General features: G+C 42.2%; 1 protein-coding gene across 10 annotated transcripts in view; it reads right to left on the reverse strand.

Annotated features, from left to right (window-relative positions):
- Positions 1–22180, reverse strand: part of LOC139547015 (leucine-rich repeat flightless-interacting protein 2-like) — a 63737-nt gene that overhangs the window by 21437 nt on the left and 20120 nt on the right. For 9 of the 10 annotated variants that reach the window (XR_011669305.1, XR_011669304.1, XR_011669303.1 and 6 more), the window contains exons 3-4: positions 21004–21054; positions 5918–6070 (exon numbers count right to left, since the gene is read on the reverse strand). Coding sequence is in view for 7 of the 10 variants with exons in the window: in XM_071356052.1 (XP_071212153.1) it covers positions 5918–6070; positions 21004–21054 (204 nt within the window). In the remaining 3 variants the exon portion in view is untranslated. The remainder of the gene's footprint in view (positions 1–5917; positions 6071–21003; positions 21055–22180) is intronic. The other variant, XM_071356050.1, reaches the window with a different exon arrangement.

Consider the following 22180-nt stretch of genomic DNA (forward strand, 5'->3'; position numbering starts at 1 on the left):
ACTTCCTGGTTGGATTTTTCTCAGGTTTCACCTGCTATATGAGTTCTGTTATACTCAGAGACATCATTCAAACAGTTTTAGAAACTTCTGAGTGTTTTCTATCCAAATCTACAGATAATATGCATATATTAGCAACTGGGACTGAGTAGCAGGCAGTTTACTCTGGGCACGCTTTTCATCCAAACGTGAAAATGCTGCCCCCTATCCCAAACAGGTTTTAAAGAATATGATACCAGATCAGTTGTCATCTGACACATTATTACTGATGATAGGATGACAAACTGTATCTTGGAAAGTCTACACATTATAGTTCAGATTCACATGGAATTGTTGTGCAGTTTAAATGTTTAAATATGAGACTTTGTGAACAGATTAAATGTAATTTTAGCTTCTAAATGAGAGAATTGGTTTTCATAAGTGAACTAGGCTCAACTCCGTGGCCCCGCCCATGTGAACAGACATTGGTTGTGAACTATGAAACATTCCCTTCTCTCCCTACTACATAAGCCCTTTACGAAATTGTAACATTTGTGTTTCTGAGGACGACGGTCCATATGTTAAAAGGGCTAATATCAAACTACAGAACTAAGCCAACTTCAGCGTGAGCTCAACGTATGGCAACTTGGTATGAACTTTGAACTCTTATTCACTAAAGTAGTGATACCTCCTAGCCGTTGAGTTAGCAGCAGCAGCTGTAAACGTGGGCTAGGAAAGGACGGACAAAGTATCTGTTCTACCACACGATGCCGGTACTACAACGTATCCGTTCTGCCACAAGACATATTCTTCAAAGGACAAGGGAGATCTCTGATGGGCAACACGGCCTTCCATCTACGACCAACCTATTGAAGCACAGCTCAGAGTAAATATTTCTTGCATTTTCTTTTTTCCAAAATGGGCGGTTATTTAGAATGCATAAGATTCTGTATTTACGATAGCATAGCTGCATTGCAGTCCGATAGAGACGCAAATTCCTTTGTTCCTCAGTCTTCCCGCGCTTTCATTCAAAACCCAATCCCCTTTCTTTGTGTAACCAGCCGTCATATCTGTACCGTCCGCTAGGGGCGTTTTCTTTTATGACATAATTAGTAATCAATGTATGACCCATCCTGTGTATGTGTAATTCTGTGTGATTGTTTAGGTATTTAGTAAATAAATAACCCAAATTTTGTATTGCTGATTCAACTTGTTAGCCAGGGTTCGTGAAGATAACCAAGAATTCTACGACTTCAGATGAGACTGAATAAGGTGACGATTAAGAATTGACTGCTATTGATGTAAAAGATTACCAGGTCTTTAAGAGTTTATTCGCAAGATAACAGCTCATTATTTTGTGGTGCCCCAACTTTCTAGTTAATTACATTTACATGATTAGTTCAATTCAGGTAATATTAATTACAGAGAAATTATTTTTATAGTAGCATGTCATATCACTTAATCCGGCATAGCAAAGACACGACAGTGTATGCACATGGGAACACACATACGGACAACATAAGAGTAACAAACACTCACAAAAAATTAAAATATACAAATTAACACACCCCCACAAAAGACACCAATATCCAAAAAGGGGTATTGTATCAAACGCTGCCACTTCCATTCTCTGTACTCATTCGGATGGTTTCAACTGGGAGGAAAGGTCAGAAACGTGATAGAGGATGGAAAGAATTCCAAGGACATAATTCATAATCAGGGAAATTACGTAATGATGTTAGACCAAAGCAAAAGTTGTCCACTGCATTCCAGTGGGGTTTTTGTGTGTGCTTCAATCTCTAGCTAGACTCCTCCTGATATCTCCAGGAGTGATAAGTATCATTTTGTCTTTATCTTTTGTGGTCTAGTACTGTCTTTTTGCTAGCTAGGGCCAACTACTTTAAGTGCTGCCTGTATTCCCAGTAGCCTACTTGGCGTGTGAACTGCTAACTGCTCATCATTTGCAAATAGTTGTTGACACATCAACCAGGATCAAGTGCCAGGGCAATTTGTGACTTGTTTTGGTAATCAGTGGCTGTATTGCAGGGGGAGTGGTTTAATCTCCTTTCTGAGTTTATATAACCAGCTTCTCAGGCTCCATCTCGGGGAGGAAGGCTCCACACCACTCTCTCACTTGAGTATCTTATCTAGTTATTTACAGATACTGTATTTACCTCATTTGTAACTTTGTCAACTGTGTGTGTGTGTTTCCTATACCTGTTCGCACCTCTACCTGAAGGCTTTATAGACACTCCCCACCCTTGGCTGCAACCCTTCTAATTTAGTGTACCCTGCGCACACAACCCATGTGGAATTCCAGATCTCTGGCAGCGTTTGAAACTGCTTCGAAATCTGCGGTCAAGAACGCCAAGTTCATCTCTGCCCACGATGCCCTTCAGCCCCTTGAACTTTTGGACCTGATGGAGACATGGATCACCCCAGAGAACACACTGCTCTTTCTTCATCTGATGATGTTATTTTCTCTCAGTCCGAGAGCATCTGGTCGCGGTGTTGGCACCGGTCTACTCATTTCTCCTAAGTGGAGATTCTCTTTCCCTCCCTCTCTCACCTGTCCATCTCCTCATTTCAATTCCATGCGGTCACTTGTCCACTCAAGCTTAACATTATTGTCATCTATCACCCACCAGGTGCCCTTGGAGAGTTCCTCAATGAGCTTGACAAGCTCATTTCCTGACAACGGCTCACCGCTCTTCGTACTTTGTGACTTAAACCTCCCGATGACTACCTCGATTTAATTTCTTTCCAACACTCGCTTTCCCCTCCTTGCCTCTTTTGACCGCACCCTTTCCCAATCCCTTCCAACTCACAAGGCAGGCAAGACACTTGACCTCATCCTTACTAGAGGCTTCTCGCCTACTAATCTCACTGCAACCCCATCCAGGTCTCTGATCACTACATTGTTTCCATTTCGGTCTCCCTTTCCTCCAAACCTAACCGCTCAGCCGCTACACGCAGATGGTCATGCGCCGTCGCAATCTTTGCTCGCTCTCTCCCACTACTCTTCTATCCTATCATCTCTCCCTTTTGCTAAATCCTTCTCCCTCCTGTTTCCTGATTCTGCCTCATCGACCCTACTCTCCTTCCATTCCGCATCCTAGGACATTCACTCAGCCTATTGAGCCCACTGGTCTCACTCACACAGAAATTCCGCTATACCTTGACTTTTCTCCCCTTTCTCTCCAGATGACATCCTATTACTAGTGAGGTCTGGCCGCCCGACAACCTGCCCGCTCGACCCCATCCCCCCTTCTCCAAACCATCTTTGGAGACCTTCTCCCATTCCTCACTTCCCTCATCAACTCATCCCTGATTACTGGCAAAATGGCCCGAGTTGCTCCCCTCAAGAAACCAACACTCGACTCATCTGATGTCAAAAACTATAGATCTGTATCCCTTCTTTTCTTTCCCAAAACAATTTGAGAGTGCTGTCTGATTAACTTTTGCATTATCTCTCTCAGAAATATCTTCTTTAACCTAACCAGTCAGGCTTAAAGACGGGTCACTCAACCGAGACTGCTCTTCTGTGTCACGGAGGCTCTCCGCACAGCAAAAGCTGACTCTCTCCTTTGCTCTCATCCTACTAGATCTAGCCACTGCCTTCGACACGTGAACCATCAGATCCTCCTCTCTACCCTCTCAGGGCTTGACGTTTAAGGCTATGCACACTCTTGGATTGACATGGAGAGGATCTGTGTCTGCTCCACTCTCACTACTGGGGTCCCTCAGAGCTCGGTTCTAGGCCCTCTCCTCTTCTCTCTATACACCAAGTCACTCAGCTCTGTCATATCCTCGCATGGTCTCTCCTATCATTGATATGAGTATGACACTCTACTTTTCTCCTTCTGACACCCAGGCGGCGTCACGCATCTCTGCGTGCCTGGCAGAAATCTCAATTTGCATGTCAGCCCACCACCTCACCCTCGACAAGACGGAACTGCTTTTCCTCCCGGGCAAGGCCTGCCCACTCAAAGACCTCTCCATCACGGTTGACAACTCCACAGTGTCACCCTCCCAGAGTGCATAGAGCCTTGGAGTAAACCTGGACAACACCCTTTCGTTCTCTGCAAACATCAAAGCAGTGACCCGCCCCTGCAGGTTAGTAGAGTACGACCCTACCTCACACAGGAAGTGGTGCAGGTCGTAATCCAGACACTTGTTCTCTCCCGTCTGGAGTACTGCAACTCGCTGTTGGCTGGCCTTCCTGCTTGTGCCATCAAACACCTGCAACTTATCCAGAATGCAGCCTGGTTTTCCACCTTCCCAAGTTCTCTCATGTTACCCTGCTCCTCCGCACACTCCACTGGCTTCCAGTCAAAGCTCGCATCCACTACAAGACCAAGGTGCTTACCTACGGAACTGCCCCTCCCTAACTTCAGGCTATGCTCAAACCCTATACCCCAACCCGAGCACTCCATTCCACTATCTCAGGCCTCTTGGCCCTCCCAGCTCCCACTCAGCCAAAGCTCTTCTCTGTCCTGGTACCCCAATGGTTGAAACAGCTTCCGCCTGAAGCTAGGACAGCAGTGTCCCTGCCCATCTTCTGAAAACATCTGAATCTCTACCTGTTCCAACAGTACTGTAAATTACTGTAAATAACCCGCCCCCCCCCGCTTCGAGCTCCAACTCTACTGATATCTACATTTACTTTCTATGCCTGTGATAAGATGGATAGGTGGGACATCCACATAAGATGAATGCACTAACTGTAGGTAACAACACTACCGCCACACTGATCCTCAACACAGGGGCCCCTCATGGGTGCGTGCTAAGCCCCCTTCTGTACTCCCTGTTCACTCATGACTGCATTTCCCCCCCCTCCACACCACTGTTGTCATCTATGCATAGTCACTTTAACTTTACCTATATGTACATACTACCTCAACTAACCGGTGGCACCGCACATTGACTCCTGTGGGTGTGGGTGTGGGTATATATATATATATATAGTTATTTTTTACTGCTGCTCTTTAATTACTTCTTACTTTTATCTCTTATTATCCATATTTTTTTGAAACTGCACTGTTGGTTAGGGGCTGATAAGTAAGCATTTCACTGTAAGGTCTACAACTGTTGTATTCGGCACATGTGACTAATAACATTTGATGTGATTTTAGTCTGGATAAGAGCATCTGCTAAATGTTATTGAATTTGACATCAGGACGGCATAACGTGCTGACTGATTTGAAAGGAAGCTGAAAAATGTATGGGAAAAGATAGGCAAGCCATCTAGCCTGACAAGAACACTATACATTTGGCACTTGCCGCAAGTTTTAATACTGCCAAATATCCTGCTGATCTGGACTTTCAACATCACTAGACAGAAATCACAGAGCATCTATTACAATTAGAGGGGTCCCAGCCTCAGGAAACCATTTAATAGCAAGGTAGGAGTCTAAAACTATCTGTAGTTGAAATGGGATAGGTAAGAAAATAAGTCTAAAACATTCATTAAACAGTCGCTAGGACTAATCATTGCTTAATAGGAGGCTATCAACAACTTTAACACCAAAGTCTAAACCTACCATTGGTTAATTCTGAGGTCCAAACCTATTATGGGCTAAAAGTAGTATCATTGGTCATCTCAAAAGCTTACGAAGGGAAAACTAAAACCATATGAACATTAACAGGGACGCAGGCTGGTTTACATTGGGGTGGGTCAGTCAAGTAGTGTACCTCGACTTCTTTGAGGCTCTGCATGTACTTTGACTCAACATCTTGGAGCTGATCCTTCAGCTCATGAATCTCCTGGGGTGAAGAGCATGGACGTGGTGAGGAAAGAGACAGAAGCATGCTGCGACAGGGTCGATAGATGAAGTGATGAGTACAGCGACAGGTAGAGAATGACATCTGCAGAGCAGTGTGCGTTGCACAGGGATGGACGTGATGGAAGAGGGTGCTAGAACACCCATGGCTTTCTTACCTTGATCTCTAGTATGGAGGTCTCTGTGTCGCCGGTGATCGACGACTCGCCACTTCCTCGCCGGGAGGAAGACCCGCCGAGTGAAGCGAGGGTAGCTGCCGTTAGGGTGGAAGCGGATTGAGATCCCTTTTCCAGGAAATCTCTGTCCTCCACCTGGGAACAAAGGGGACATACTGATATAATAGGGGCCACATCATGCCTTTAAAAAGGGCCAAATTGCCATGGATTCATAAGGAATGGAGGGGGGAAAAAACACTGACTCTTCCGCCACAAGTCTGCACTCAATTTCACCATCACATCTTCACCTTTCTCCACTTCGGCCAATCACATTATACCTCCAAAGCTTTGGGGACAGTCAGCAGTCTTTCCATCCAATCATGAACCACAAGCAGTTTAAATGCTGTGGCAACAACAATTGCTGGGTAAGTTAAGTGTGCACGCCTAATTGTCAGACTGGTCTGTGAACTTCAGTGCCTTGCATTGTTCATATGTCACAACAACTGACATATTACTACATATGGAATAGCAAAACGGTCCTTAGTATTAGACATGCTATGTTAGTCATATTGTTCACTTCCCATGCCTATCAACTCAGCATCAATACTGGTTACAGGAGTTCTTGGAAAATAGTTGAGTCAAAAGTAGTTCTAGTCCACGACACACCATAGTGTTAGTCCCATTCTACAACACTAATTTGTTTAATCAACAACACACCATCCACCTGCATGCTATATAATTGCAATTGATATTTTTTATTAACTAGTGCCAGTGTTGACATCTCATTAGGTCTAAAAGCACTTTAAGGTTAGTCTCCTCTTTCCCATCTTGACAATGACCATACAATCCAGGATCAATCCAAGTCAGACAGCAGTTACTCTCTCGAGGTCTACCCTCCAACTCCACACGAAAGCAGACAAGTCTCTCTGTGAGAGTTGAGACCACACTGCCATGACTCTGGGAAGGCAGTGCCGCCCCACTCACATCGAATAAATCATGGATGGTCATGTGACCCAGGTCTCTGGGCAGGCTACTGCCGGTGGCCGTGCAGGAAGCTGCAGTCATCATAGTGGCCCACCAGAGGGCGCAATGCCACAAGGTATATTTCAGGGAGGTCACTTTCTCTCACATGCACATAAACACAGAGCTCTCTATATAGCCAAATACACATGTCTATTGCCTCTTTCCAACCAAAACACATGTATGAATGAACACACAATAAATGGCTAAACTGAGAATGTGTCAAACGGACTCTAGGAACAAGGATCAGCCTACAGCTGTATAGAGTAATGAGCATCCCAGACAGTATACACAGTAGCCCACATGCAAATGGATTCCTGTAAATAAATAATTAAAAGTTTGATGATATGTGAAAGGTAGGATGACCCAGCGTACCAGACATCAACTAGTCTTCATATTCTTGCCACTGGTTAATAGAATATTTGCCCCGAGTTGACAATTCAAACAAGTTGCTTTTCTGGGCAACCTCTCAACACAATACGAGTTACAGCAAAAGGCTGAACTGGGTTGCAGACATCACTTTCTCTGTAACAATTATAATCTCCATCTGAAAGATGCCAGTTATGTATTTATCTACTTCGGTCCCTGTTGTGTCAAACAAAACCCACTCACAAAAACACAGGGCAATCGCTGAGATTTATTTTGGCATGATGCAGCAGCACCCTGTAATGCTTTGCCAATCATCACAACCAAATTAACCGAAGACCATCGAGATGGTGGTTATTGTGAAATATGGCCTCAATTGACAACTGTTGCCCTTCCAATTCTCAATTAATTCCTTATGGACAGAACAAGCAAATCAGGAGCCAAATTGTGAACGCCATAGACATAATTGAAATTGCAATGGACAAAGACTTTAGGAGATATGTGGTTAGAGTGTTGGACTAGTAACCTAAAGGTTGCTAGATCGAATCCCCGAGCTGACAAGGTAAAAATCTGTCGTTCTGCCTCTGAACAAGGCAGTTAACCCACTGTTCCTAGGCTGTCATTGAAAATAAGAATTTGTTCTTAACTGACTTGCCTAGTTAAATAAAAGGTCAAATAAAAAATATATACATTTTAAAATGACAGAAAATGAATAAACCATTCAAGTCTTATATCACCATGAATAAAAAAACTTCACTGAAAAAAACATGAAGTACAACTATGAAGGCTTACTTTAACTCAAGACAATATGACTAGTCCACTGTAAAATTCGTCAGTCTGTGATTATGCTCGTTAAATGGTCGTGTCACGCTAATAAGGTTCCATGGTTGGACAGTGTGACTGAGGGGTGCTCTCCACTGGGCTGGCATGGACTGAGCTTGCTTTGGAGGACGCCCTGGACCTGGTGCAGCGATAACTACTGTACTCTGAAGGCTGGGGATGGCACCCTCACCCACCAGCATCAATGTGCACGCACACACACACACACGTGCATGCATAACGTCACAAACCCTGCTGCTGCGGTCATTCAATGGACATTGGCATATGTTCTCAAAGAGAGGATATGGTAAGGAGAGAAATAATGTAGACCAAGCTACTGAAAATAGGCCCTTTACAAGACTAAATTGTGACAGGAGCATTTGATTCTTATTAAATTTACATTTACATTTAAGTCATTTAGCAGACGCTCTTATCCAGAGCGACTTACAAATTGGTGCATTCACCTTATGATATCCAGTGGAACAACCACTTTACAATAGTGCATCTAACTCTTTTAAGGGGGGGGGGGGGGGTTAGAAGGATTACTTTATCCTATCCTAGGTATTCCTTAAAGAGGTGGGGTTTCAGGTGTCTCCGGAAGGTGGTGATTGACTCCGCTGACCTGGCGTCGTGAGGGAGTTTGTTCCACCATTGGGGTGCCAGAGCAGCGAACAGTTTTGACTGGGCTGAGCGGGAACTGTACTTCCTCAGAGGTAGGGAGGCGAGCAGGCCAGAGGTGGATGAACGCAGTGCCCTTGTTTGGGTGTAGGGCCTGATCAGAGCCTGAAGGTACGGAGGTGCCGTTCCCCTCACAGCTCCGTAGGCAAGCACCATGGTCTTGTAACGGATGCGAGCTTCAACTGGAAGCCAGTGGAGAGAGCGGAGGAGCGGGGTGACGTGAGAGAACTTGGGAAAGTTGAACACCAGACGGGCTGCGGCGTTCTGGATGAGTTGTAGGGGTTTAATGGCACAGGCAGGGAGCCCAGCCAACAGCGAGTTGCAGTAATCCAGACGGGAGATGACAAGTGCCTGGATTAGGACCTGCGCCGCTTCCTGCGTGAGGCAGGGTCGTACTCTGCGAATGTTGTAGAGCATGAACCTACAGGAACGGGTCACCGCCTTGATGTTAGTTGAGAACGACAGGGTGTTGTCCAGGATCACGCCAAGGTTCTTAGCACTCTGGGAGGAGGATTAAAGAGATGGAGATCAGACAGGCTTCTTTAGGAAACTTTCTGAATGGACATACACCGAGTATAAAACACCTGCTCTCTCCATGAAAAACTGGCCAGGTGAATCCAAGTGAAAGCGATGATCCCTTATTGATATTGCTAGTTAAATCCACTTTAAAATCAGTGTAGATGAAGGGGAGGAGACAGGTTAAAGAAGGATTTAAGTCTTGAGAAAATTGAGACAGATTGTGCGTGTGTCTCATTTAGAGGTTGATTCAAATAATCTAAACTTGAGGAGTTGGTTATTTGAATCAGCTGTGTAGTGCTAGCAGGGCTGCAAAGGGACGGAAACTTTCAGGTAAACTTCCCGGCACAGACACAAGGACAACAGACACACTGGTCTCTACATTGCAGATGAGCTGAAGGCAGTCAATGACCTTGGACCACGCAAGGTATTTGCACTGGTGACAGAATGTTGCGAACATGAAAGCTGCTTGGTCTAAAGTGGAGGAGTCCTACCACTCACATCACACCCATTGGCTGTGCTGCTCATGCATTGAATATGCTCCTCAAGGACATCATGGCACTGAAAACAATGGATACACTCTACAAGAGCACCAAGGAAATGGTTAGGTATGTGAAGGGTCATCAGGGTCATCCTATAGCAGGAATCTACATCACCAAGCAAAATGAGAAGAATAAGAGCACCACATTGAAGCTGCCCAGAAACACCCGTCGGGGTGGTGTTGTCATCATGTTTGACAGTCTCCTGGAGGGGAAGGAGTCTCCCCAAGATATGGCCATATCAAAGTCTGCCAATATGGACAGGCCCATCAAGAGGATCCTCCTGGATGATGCATTTTGGGAGAGAGTGGTAAGCAGCCTGAAACCTATAGCAGTAGCCATTGCACAGATTGAGAGAGACAACGACATCCTGTCTGATGTTCAGACTCCCTGGCCTAGGCTACTACTATTCTACGTGGCAGGGATAGGAAGGCGGCAATTTTTGGGGTCTTGCTTAGGGCAGCATATCAGCCAGGACCGAGCCTGATCACCGTTGATTAGTCTAGAAATTAAGAAAAGATTCCTTTTCAAATTATACCATGCCAGGTTGGAGAGGATTGGCGCATTGTCCATTTGAGACAACATTAGCACATTTTAGGCTCAGAGCCAGAACAAGCTTGTCTACTGCTGTTGAATAATTAATTAAGTCATTCATCCAAACTTTAAAAGACCGATTTATTTATTTACTAGCAAGTGATGAAAATGTGCATTGTATAAAAGAAAGTCTACACCAACATTTTTTTTTTTTTTTTTTTACTATAGTGCCATAGCCTATAGCGGTCTGCACCCCCTAGCGGATTAGCTGCTTGTGCATCAAAAGACAGTTGGAAAGAGGAGGAGCTGTAGAAAGTTTAGACAATTGCTTATAATCATTAGTAAACACTCCCGTTATTAGGTAAAATCCATCTACATGAAAATAAAGTAAAAAACAAAAAAAAATGGCCCTATTTAAACAGTTTCGACAGTCATTTTATTTTCATGACGGTGTTCATCCATAACCGTCAGTTATTCAATTACTGTCACAGCCCTAACTAATAGATAACATTTAAGAAACATTGCCTTGAGAATCCATTACCAAAAACCAACATATCTTTAAGATGTTTTCAAACCTCTCTTCCTCATGAGAGAGAAGATAATGAAAGTTCACAGAAGTAACAAGTAAATATAGATCTATCAATTAGTTAATGTGTTTACTGATATCAATTAAGTTATTAAAACTAGAAATTCCGTTACCAAAATCAGTAACGGCATTTCCCAAAAATCTGAATGGAATTTTTGCAATGGAATTGGCTACAATGGGAAATCATAGTAGTCGTCACAAACCACAGTCGGGTTTGGACAGCACCTCTACTTTTTTTTGAGTATAGTTCAGCACAGTAGAGTTCAGTACTATAAATGTACTCTACTCTTCTGTAGCTGTACTTTGCTATACTTTGATGTCCAAACTAGTGAAACAGACTTCAATGATTGGTTCAGATTTGGTCCGGTCCAACGAAATTTGGTCTTGTTTGGGGGGCAGAGCTCATTAAAATAATAGCTGGTGTGTAGAATAATACCCAAATATGCAAAGGAGGATATTACATATTTCTACCTTTGTGTACCTATTTATGACACATCACCATGAAGAGAATGACATTCATATCCATAATTATGCATTTATGTGTAGTACAGATCAGGGACCCATGATGAAATTCCATTACCGCAATTCCGTTAACTAGTGTAAATCCAATTCACTTACTGTAGTTCAATTTTGTCAATGTGTCATGTCACAGTGACACCCCATTATTTCAGAAGACATAGTTGAATCTTAATTCGGAGCAGATATTATAGAGTTTTTGGTTAAACGTGGACACAAAAAAAAGGGGGAGTTTTTGCAAAAAAATTCAGTTACCAAACTTTGCTTCTGCACATTTCTTCCATTAAATGTGTTTTGTGAAATGTCCAGTGTAAATTGTGAACGGTAGTCCTTAGAGTTGTATGGTTTGTTAAACTTTGAAATCAATGGTTTTTGTTTGGCATACATTTTAAGTGAAAGATCGGAGTCTCTGCGCAATTCTGTTACACAATGGGAGTCTTACACGAGAACTGGAGCGGATGACCCTTCGAGACCCACTGTGCACTGTCCTCATATAAAGAGCCCTGCAGGGGTGGGATCGGATGTCAAACACACACACAACATTACATTATTCGAGGCAGTGCTCTCAGATCATGCTTGCTAGTCTACATGACACAGTGACAATCATAGCCGATTTTCTCCAGTGCAGTTACTTCTCCAATAAAATAGGAACAACCAAAAGTGAAGTGATTGCTGCTGTACAGTAAGTTCGATCGGAACTTCTTGTTTACCACAGAGTGGCTTATTTTTAAGAGCTCATGTTGAAAAGTTATTTTATTTAGTTGACTGTAGGAAAAGTGTGTGTTACAGCTGGCATATACAGTGCATTCAGAAAGAATTCAGACCCCTTGACTTTTTCCAAATGTTTTTACGTTACAGCCTTATTCTAAAATGGATTAAATAAAACAATCTCCATAATGACAAACGAAAAACAGGTTTAGACATGTCTGCAAATTTAGAAAAAATAAAAATAAAATTATATTAACATAAGTACTCAGACCCTTTGCTATGAGACTCGAAATTGAGCTCAGGTGCATCCTGTTTACATTGATCATCATTGAGATGTTACTACAACTTGGAGTCCACCTGTGGTAAATTCAATTAATTGGACATGATTTGGAAAGGCACACAGTATAGGATGCCTCTATTTAAAGTCCCATAGTTGACAGTGCATGTCAGAGCAAAAACCAAGCCACGAGGTCGAAGGAATTTTCCGTAGAGCGCCAAGACATGATTGTGTTGAGGCACAGATCTGTGGAAGGGTGCAAAGTGTCTGCAGCATTCGAGGTCCCCAAGAACACAGTGGCCTCCATCATTTAAAAAATGGAATAAGTTTGGAACTACTAAGACTTCCTAGAGCTGGCCGCCCGACAAAACTGAGCAATCGGGGGAGAAGGGTCTTGGTCAGGAAGGTGACCAAGAATCCGATGGTCACTTTGACAGAGCTGCAGAGTTCCTCTGTGGAGATGGAAGAACCTTCCAGAAGGACAACCATCTCTGCAGCACTCCACCAATCAGGCCTTTATGGTAGTGTCCAGATGGAAGCCACTCAGTAAAAGGCTCGACAGCCCACCTGGAGCTTGCCAAAAGGCACCTAATGGACTCTCAGACCATGAGAAACAAGACTCTGGTATGATGGAACCAAGATTGAATGCCAAGCGTCACGTCTGGATGAAACCTGGCACCATCCCTACGGTGAATCATGGTGGAGGCAGCATCATGCTTTGGGGATGTTTTTCAGCGTCAGAGACTGGGAGAATAGTCAGGATTAAGGGAAGGATGAACAGAGCAAAGTACAGAGAGAACCTTGATGAAAACCTGCTCCAGAGCGCTCAGGACCTCAGACTGGGGCGAAGGTTCACCTTCCAACAGGACAACAACCTAAGCACACAGCCAAGTCAACACAAGAGTGGCTTCGGGACAAGTCTCTGAATGTCCTTGAGTGGTCCAGCCAGAGCCCGGACCTGATCGAACGTCTCTGGAGAGACCTTAAACTAGCGGTGCAGCTACGCTCCCCATCCAACCTGACAGAGCTTGAGAGGATCTGCAGAGAACAAATGGGAGAAACTCCCAAAATACAGGTGTGTCAAGCTTATAGCGTCATATGAAGATGACACGAGGCTGTAATTGCAAACATTTCTTAAAACCTGTTTTTACTTTGTCATTATGGGGTATTGTGTGTAGATGAATGAGGTGGGAAAAAAACTATTCAATCCATTTTAAAATAAGGCTGTGACATAACAAAATGTGCAAAAACTCAAGGTCTGAATACTTCCCGAAAGCACCGTACAGTATCATATTGGGTGGGGTCAAAGGTCAGATTAATGAATACCTTCACAAACCCTGTGATGGCGCCGGTAGTAGATCTGGCAGAGTAGCCCAGATTACTAAATATGTTGGTACAGTAGGGAGGGAGTAAGAATACATGTCACAACATGTATTCAAAAGACATTGTAGTCAGTGCCTGGGTAACATTAAGACCATGTCATCTAGCCTGGTCCCAGATCTGTATGCCGCCTTGTCAACTCCTACGGTCATGGTCACACCAAACATATTGGCAAAACAGCACAAACCGATCTAGGAGCAGTTCTGGGAGTTCACACCTCAGGAAAGAGGTAATTTTGTCTTTACATACAACTTCGAAGTGTGTGTGTCGTGTGTGTGTGAACAGACCTCGTAGCCATTGTAGGAAGAAAGCTGTTGTCTAGGAGAGGACAGACCATTTTTGTTGTAAAGGTCAGAGGAAGTATAGGATGCCTACAATTAGAGAAAGAGGCAGAGGGGGTGGGATTGAAAGATAAAACGCAACACAGAAAGAGAGAGGAAACCGAAATGACTAGGAAACCTACGTCGAAATGTGTTGGCCAATGACAATCCCATTCAATACTACAAAAGTAGGTGGAAACATCCTCCTAGCCGACATCGCAATATACAGTGGAGTCTGAAATGATTGACACCCTTGATTAAGATGAGCAAAAATGACTGTATTAAATAAATCATTCAAATCCTGAGCTGTACTCCATTAGCATTATTTCTGCAGCCGTAACTTCACACACAGCTCACAGTTTCTTTCTAAACTTTTAATAATGATGAATGAAACCACGCCCGAGTCATACTAAGTCATAATCATGTCAAACGCGTCTGGCATAAATGCTGACCAAGAGAACATATCCATTTATAGCTAAAGGTGGCTACTCTAAAGAGAGCGCTAAAGAAACACGAGAAAAGAACAAAAACACACAGATTAACTGGAAGAAAAACAGTGAGTGAGAGGAGTCAGACTTGCAGAGATCACTCTGGCGGTTAGTGGACAAGCCGTGCTGAGAAAGAGAGAAGAGGAAGGCGCGAGCGTTACGTAAGACGCACATATCGCACAATGCAATCGGGGTCAGAAGTGAGATCCAGCATCTGTGGGTAACACCAAAGTATTAATGCGCAGTCATTTACACGACACCCGCCGGCTGCAGGCCTAGTCTGGAGAAGTGAGAGACTGCTAATGCTCACATCACTGAGTCTGGAGCTCTGAGAGTGGGTGAGGAGGGGAGAGAGAGAGAACTAAACCCTGGTGTCTACAACATTTAAGAAAACACTGCTATCAAACAGGCCACATTTGCCACATTTCATTTCCTTAGAAAGCGGACGATGCAGAGTTAACCATCTTCAGATCAATACATTTGAATTCAAATGGTTCTTTATTGGCAGAATAAATGAAGGCAGTAGGGCTTTTACCAAAACTATAAAAGAAAGAAATAGGGAGAGGGAAAGAGGGAATCCACCAGCTGCAGGTCTAATCTGGAGGAGTGAGAGACCCTGCTTGTGCTCATCACGGAGTCTGGAGCTCTGAGAGTGGGTGAAGAGGAGAGACGGAGAAAGCCTAATGAACTACAGGGCACCTAACTACAGCAAAGTGAGCACACCATGTAAACTTGCACCCTTCTATCTGCGAAATCATAAACATAACTTCCCTCACTGGTTACAAAAGGAACAGTCAAGAAACTATCTTTGAATAGTTCAATGTGGTCAATAATGACCTTTTAAAACAGTGGACTGATGAAATAAGGAATACGGGAAAAAAACAGTATGGAATTAGGTGGCATGGAAACCTCACTATCCTGAAACTCCCTTATAAAACATGCGCACTGAACACACACATTTCTGACCATTTAACTTGTTCCAACTGAAGTCAACTTTTACCCATTGGCATCCATCCATTTACCCTGCTGGAGACTAGCCATTTACTACAGGTTAAAAGACACTACTAACCAGACAGGATATAGCACTGTGCCCATTGTCATAACTGTTGCTCTGTAAGGGACAGAAGCCACGCAAATAAGCAAGAATACCGAGAGAAAAAATCTATTTGGGCTATTCATTAAGATCAGAGGCGTTCGACTTCACGTGTCACGATCTTTGTATGTCTTTTTTTTGTACTTCTTGTCCTTCACCCAGGAAAGGGAGGAGCAGCCCTGGGAGAGGGGGGTGGAGGAGAGGAAGATAGGACAGAAGGGTAAAGGTGTGTGTCGAGAGCTCTCTCCGCCCATCGGAAAAGCCATCGGGCTGTTAGCTACCCATGCCACACACGCACAGAGATTACTGATATACTGTACCAGATGTCACAGAAAGAACACATGTGCAACAAGGCAAGATGCGAGGCAGAAACCTTGCAATCGCCTCATTGATTCCCATCATCACCAAACAACTGATCAAGATGTTAGCCATATGTGACCTTATGATTTGGGTCAAACAAGCAAACGGGTGCAAAAGCCAAGAAAATCCCAAACTGATGCAACTGGGCCTAGACCCATCCCTTTTTTGGTTTTAACAACTTGCGTTCCCCTTTATGGAATGTCTCACTCAACATATCAACTCTACTCCAGAACCTTAGCACTACAATATTTTCCATGATTACTCACCATAAAACAATTCTCTTTGAAGATTCAGACAACAGTGCTACAAATAGTGCTGCGTCGGTGTCTGAATCCCAAATGGCACTCTATTCCCTATACAGTGGGCATTATAAGTATGCACACTAATCTTGGATTTTTTTCATATTTTGTTGCATCTACAAACAATTGTTCATCATTTCAAAGTGAAAAGAACATTTAAAATTGTTTTACATTTATAAAAATCTAATAACTTAAACAGTTGTGATAGTATTCACACCTTTTGTTTATGCAAGCCTAAATCAGTTCAGGAGAAAAAAGAAAAAAGTAAGACACATGGACAAATAAGAAGGGGGTGACAAATTTTTTTTATGACTACCACTTTCCTCTGTCCCCCATACATACTATGTAAGGTCCCTCAGTCAAGTATTGGATTTCAAGCTCAGATTCAACTAAAAGGTCAGTCATTGGTAGATAACAAATCAGACATTGAATATCTCTTAAAATTGTAATTATGCTGTGAATTATGTATTAAACCACCCAACAAAACTCCAAATTATGGAAATTCTCATGGAAAATGGTGTCGCATCCCTCCATTAGAGTCCCAGAAACTTGTAGAATCCATGCCAAGGTGCATTTAAGCAGTTCTGGCTCACCCTATTAAAACACTTTATGTTGTGGTTTCCTTTATTTTGGCAGTTATATTTTTCATTAATAATTCAAATGAAAAAAATATTCCACTTTCACAGAGTATTTGGTGTAGATCGACACAAAACAATTATCCCAATGAAATTCATTTAAATCCCACTTTGTAACGCAATAAAATGTGGACAAATCCAAAGGGGGTGAATACTTATGATACCCACTGGGCCCTGGTCCAAACTAGTGCACTATAAAAGGGAATAGGGAGCCATTTTGGAGGCGACCTGTGTGTTGGAACAGAAGGTTGGCAGTCAGGCTAGCCAGCTCTTTAACAGTCGATTTACTCCATTACACTAGCCAGGGACAAACAGAGTAGTGTGATAGAAAAGTTAGACATTTACCTGATTTGTTTAATATTAATAGTTAGCGATTACCTGTACTTAAATAGGACATTTCTGTTCTGTTTAATTCTGTGTTTCTGTAAAGAGATGGGTTTCCACTCTAGCTTCCTGCAGTTAGTCTGCTAGCGATAGCTTGAGCTGACAATGACTTGGTGATAAAAACCTAAAAGCTGGCATTCCATAGACAAGATGTGGTGTGTGTGACCCGAGATAGACATAGCCTGGAAGAGTTTAGAACAATGCCTCATTATCTTGTCTTCCTGGCATCTGGGAAACTAAGCCGGGTTTGGAAGTAAAACAATATCCCGTGCAGATAACCAGGAGATGGACCAAGGTGGCTTACGGGAAGGTTGGAACCAGGCTGACATTTTTAGGTCCTATATAACATGTTTTTTCATTATCAGTTAAGCACTCGGCAACACACTTTCAGAGTGTGGGGTCGATGGTTTCATTATTGCAATAATGAATCAATATTAAATAAAGATTATTGTTTGAAGAAATGACAAAGTCTCAGTACTGAACTTCCCACGACATTAGTCCGCTGAAGCAATTACTCATTAGGGCTGTGACTGAAATTGAATAACTGATGGTTAAAGACCATCATGAAAATAAAATAAAAAACATCAAAACCCATTTAAATAAGCCTAGATTCATTTTAGGATTATATTAACTTTATTTTCATGTAGATAAACTTGACCTAATAGTGGAGGTTTTTACTAATGATAAGCAATTGATTTTGCTAACTTAGTCAACCAAACTTTCATCAACTCCTCCTCTTTCCATCATTTGATGCTCGAGTTGCTAATCCACTAGACGGGCCAGGGTGTAGAGCGCTATGGTGTTTTGTGTGGACTTTTTTACACAACGCACGTTTTTCATTGCTTGCTAGTAAATAAATAAATAGGTATTTAAAAAAAGGTTAAATGTATCTAATTATTCAACAGCAGTTGACAAGGTTGTTCTGGCTCTGAGCCTATAATGGGCTACAGTCCCAAAAATGGACAATGTGCCAGTCCTCTCCAACCTGGCATGGTATAATTTGATACGTAATCCTTTCTTAATATATAGACTAATCAATGCTGATCAGGCCTGGTCCTGGCTGCTATGCCGTTCTAGGCCAGACAAAAAAAAAATTGATGCCCTCCTATCCTCACAAAGTAGGGTAGTACCCTAGGATATATAGCGTTGGCCGCAATGCACTTTTACGAATGCCCATGTGGTAGCCTTCCGTTTGTAAAACAGGCAATTTACCACTAAATCGCTGTCATTTGGTTACATTCATTTTGACAATGTATGTATCCATTACAGCAGTTTACCGTTCTCATTCTCGTAGTGGAAACGTTGTTCGTGGAGTTCACAACCGGTTACACTTGTGAGAAACAAGTTTTGGTTTATTTCAAACGATCATTTACACACTCCATGTGAGCAATGAGCATGTGTCTGGTTTCTTTAAAGTATTTTTTTTTTCACCTCACACAGTAAATCAACAAAGTCTGTTTGTTTTTTTAAACACCCATTCAATTTATAATAGTTCCTATTTGAATGATTGTCAATTACATCTTCATACTATAGCATAGCTGTGCCCTTCATACTTTCCTTGTCAATTCATTATTTTATAGACTCAGCGCGAGTTTGCTCATTCTCTCTATACGCCTTTATGTCCAATCAGAAAGTCTCCTAAAGTACCCTTTCTGGACTCCATCTCTTTAATAAGAATCAAAACGTTCATGTCATGATTTAATCTTGTAAAAATGCCTATTTTCAGTAGCTTAGGCTGGTTTTGTGCGTCAAAATAGGATCTGTATTAAAAATATATATATGCACAAAAGCCAACGGACAAGGACAAGGTAGGCCTATATACGAAAATGTGACAGATCCTCTCCAACCTGGCATATCTTAAATTTGGTGATTCATATTTATAAGTAATAACCTGAATAATACTACTTAAAAGCCATGATAATAACAAAGTGTAATGGCTTGTTTCGAATAGGTTTTATTAAGAAGCATATCCAGGTCAACAAGTGTACAAACAGAATTGTGATTAAGTAAAAAATTGAATGTAAGGAGGCTTTCCCAACAAATTGGTTTGGATTTTCCAAACTCTGGTGCGTTTCCCCCTTAGAGTATTCACACCAGTCCAAACTAACCGAACTATCTGCACTCGGAGCGCACAAAACAACATCCAAATCCATTCGTACCGTAGTGCGGTTCGCTGCAGGTTAGAACACAGGAAAATAATCAGAGGCGCGCAGTATTATTGGCTGGCTGTGAGCATTTGTTGAAATGCACATACCTCAAACATTGTGTTAGCAGCAGCACATTTATGAGCGCATCCTATGCATATTAGGGGAGACGGGGGCTATACCAGGGATCTAGGCTAGTCACATCACATCACAGTTAGAGAGGCTAAGGCTCTGTTTCCTCCCGCATATTGTTGGAAGACCAAAGCGAAATTAAATCTAAAGTATGAGACGCGCAATTTATGCTTCTTGATAATCATAGATAGATTTAACGTGATCATTTTTCTCCAATAAACAAATGACTTGTTTTGTGTAGGCATTTCAGTTTGACATTTGGAAATATTAAAACCAACTGGGCCAAATGGGGAAAAAAATACAATGTAACAAATAATCAAACTAATTCGAATTATAGCTTAGAACTGTGTGTGAAAATGACCTAATACAAGTGCTTGTTTAGGTACTAAGCATTGAAACACATGGCTCAGAGTTGCAATCATTAGTAGTTCAGATGGTAAATGGTAATAGAACATGCAACTCAACTTTAGAACACAAATGTCAATTAGTCAGGCTTTGTGTCACACAGCCGTGCCAACTTTCTCCATTGAGCACACACACCATTATGTCTGAACACAATTAGTCCTCCATGCTAATGTTTGTGACACGCACAGACACGAACCCAACACTGCACACCTATCCAATCTTCCAAACACACATTAAAACACATGGTTAGTAACTATCACATCAGCAGTTCAACTGATGGAAGGTTTGAGTTCATGTAAATAATGAGCCAACCGAACAATCTGTAGGTCTTCCTGTGAAGCTATTTTGCCATCGCTAAGAGCAAAAACTACCGGGGAATAATTGGTGCCTGATCCTGGTATACTTAATTTTCTCCTAAGAGGACTGTCGTGTATTGGTACTCCATCTTTGCCTTGCTCTGAATAGTGTTTAAATTATAAAAACTAATGTTACCGACAAAAGAACCATTATGGCATGCAAGGGTTAGCTCTTACCACTCCTCCGTAGGCCTCGATTGCATCAAGATCCGACTGCTCAATGACATAAAAGCATCGTCACCAAGGGTTTAAGCACCAAGTGATGGTTGTACTTGCAACCCCCTTGTGAGCAGCTATGGAAACATTCACGTGCATCTCTTTACGCAGGTTAATAGAAATTGCCCCTAACCACTGGTCCAGGGTCAGATGTTTATTTTTACTGTCCTAATGGCTACAGTTAGGATGTGGAACTAGAAAATCTGATCCTGGATCTGAGGTCAGGGGTAATTTCTACCTCAAGTCTCTTAACTAACAGGGTCAGAGTTTGTGCAATTGGTTTGAAAATAAAGATGGCGGAGTTTGAGTGATACTGACCCTCGCACTGCCTCGGCTGCCCACCAACATCGGCTCATCATCGTCTGAGATCTGTGTGGGAAACAAACAAGGAGTTGATTTTATTTCCCAGTACAACATCTGTATTTGGAAGAAAATGTTTACTATTGACCTGTGGTTAAACAGTCAATTCAGGAAGTAAACTGAAATGCCAATTCATTTTTTGAAACAAGAAGATTGGAATTTCAGTTTACTTCCTGAATCGAAATTGACCCCAACCTTGGTGTTTAACATGGTTCATTGAAACAGGATCTCTCCTCGGTCTATAAAATGACGATGACTGTGACCAAATGACCTCTTTCTCTCTTTTTCAACAGTTCTGAATATTCTAAATGAGTAAATTTCCATAATGCATTAATCAAAACAAATGATTATTCCACAACTGTTAGTACAGCTAATTCATTCAGCGATACATAGGTTTGCCAAATATTAATTATTGTTATTGACCCCCATAACCAGGAAGCGACTGTACCATCTATTGCGTGACGTGTCCCCAGTCACTGTCTACTTTGCTCTCCAAGCCATAATATTTCTGAGGAAAGAGCAGGAGAGGAAGGGTGGAGGAAGGACACTCACAGCTCAGACTTTCATTATTATCTAGCTACAGTACCAGTCAAAAGTTTGGACACCTACTCAATCAAGGGTTTTTCTTTATATTTACTATTTTCTACATTAGTAGAATAATAGTGAAGACATCAAAACTATGAATAATACATATGGAATCATGTAGTAAAAAAAGAAAAAAAAGAATGCTAAATCAAAATAGATTTTATATTTGAGATTCTTTAAAGTAGCCACCCTTTGCCTTGATGACAGCTTTGCACACTCTTGGCATTCTCTCAACCAGCCTCATGGGGTAGTCACCTGGAATGCATTTCAATTAACGGGTATGCCTTGTTAAAAGTTAATTTGTGGAATGTCTTTCCTTCTTAATGCATTTGAGCCAATCAGTTGTGTTGTGACAAGGTAGGGGTGGTATACAGAAGATTGCCTTTTACCATATAGGGCAAGTCTATATTAAAAAGGCAAGAACAACTCAAATAAGCAAATAGAAACGACAGTCCATCATTACTTTAAGACATGAAGGTCAGTCAATAAGGAACATTTCAAGAACTTCGAAAGTTTCTTCAAGTGCAGTCGCAAAAACCATCAAGCGCTA

This window comes from Salvelinus alpinus, chromosome 20 (assembly GCF_045679555.1).
Source record: "Salvelinus alpinus chromosome 20, SLU_Salpinus.1, whole genome shotgun sequence".
Lineage (NCBI taxonomy): Eukaryota > Metazoa > Chordata > Actinopteri > Salmoniformes > Salmonidae > Salvelinus > Salvelinus alpinus.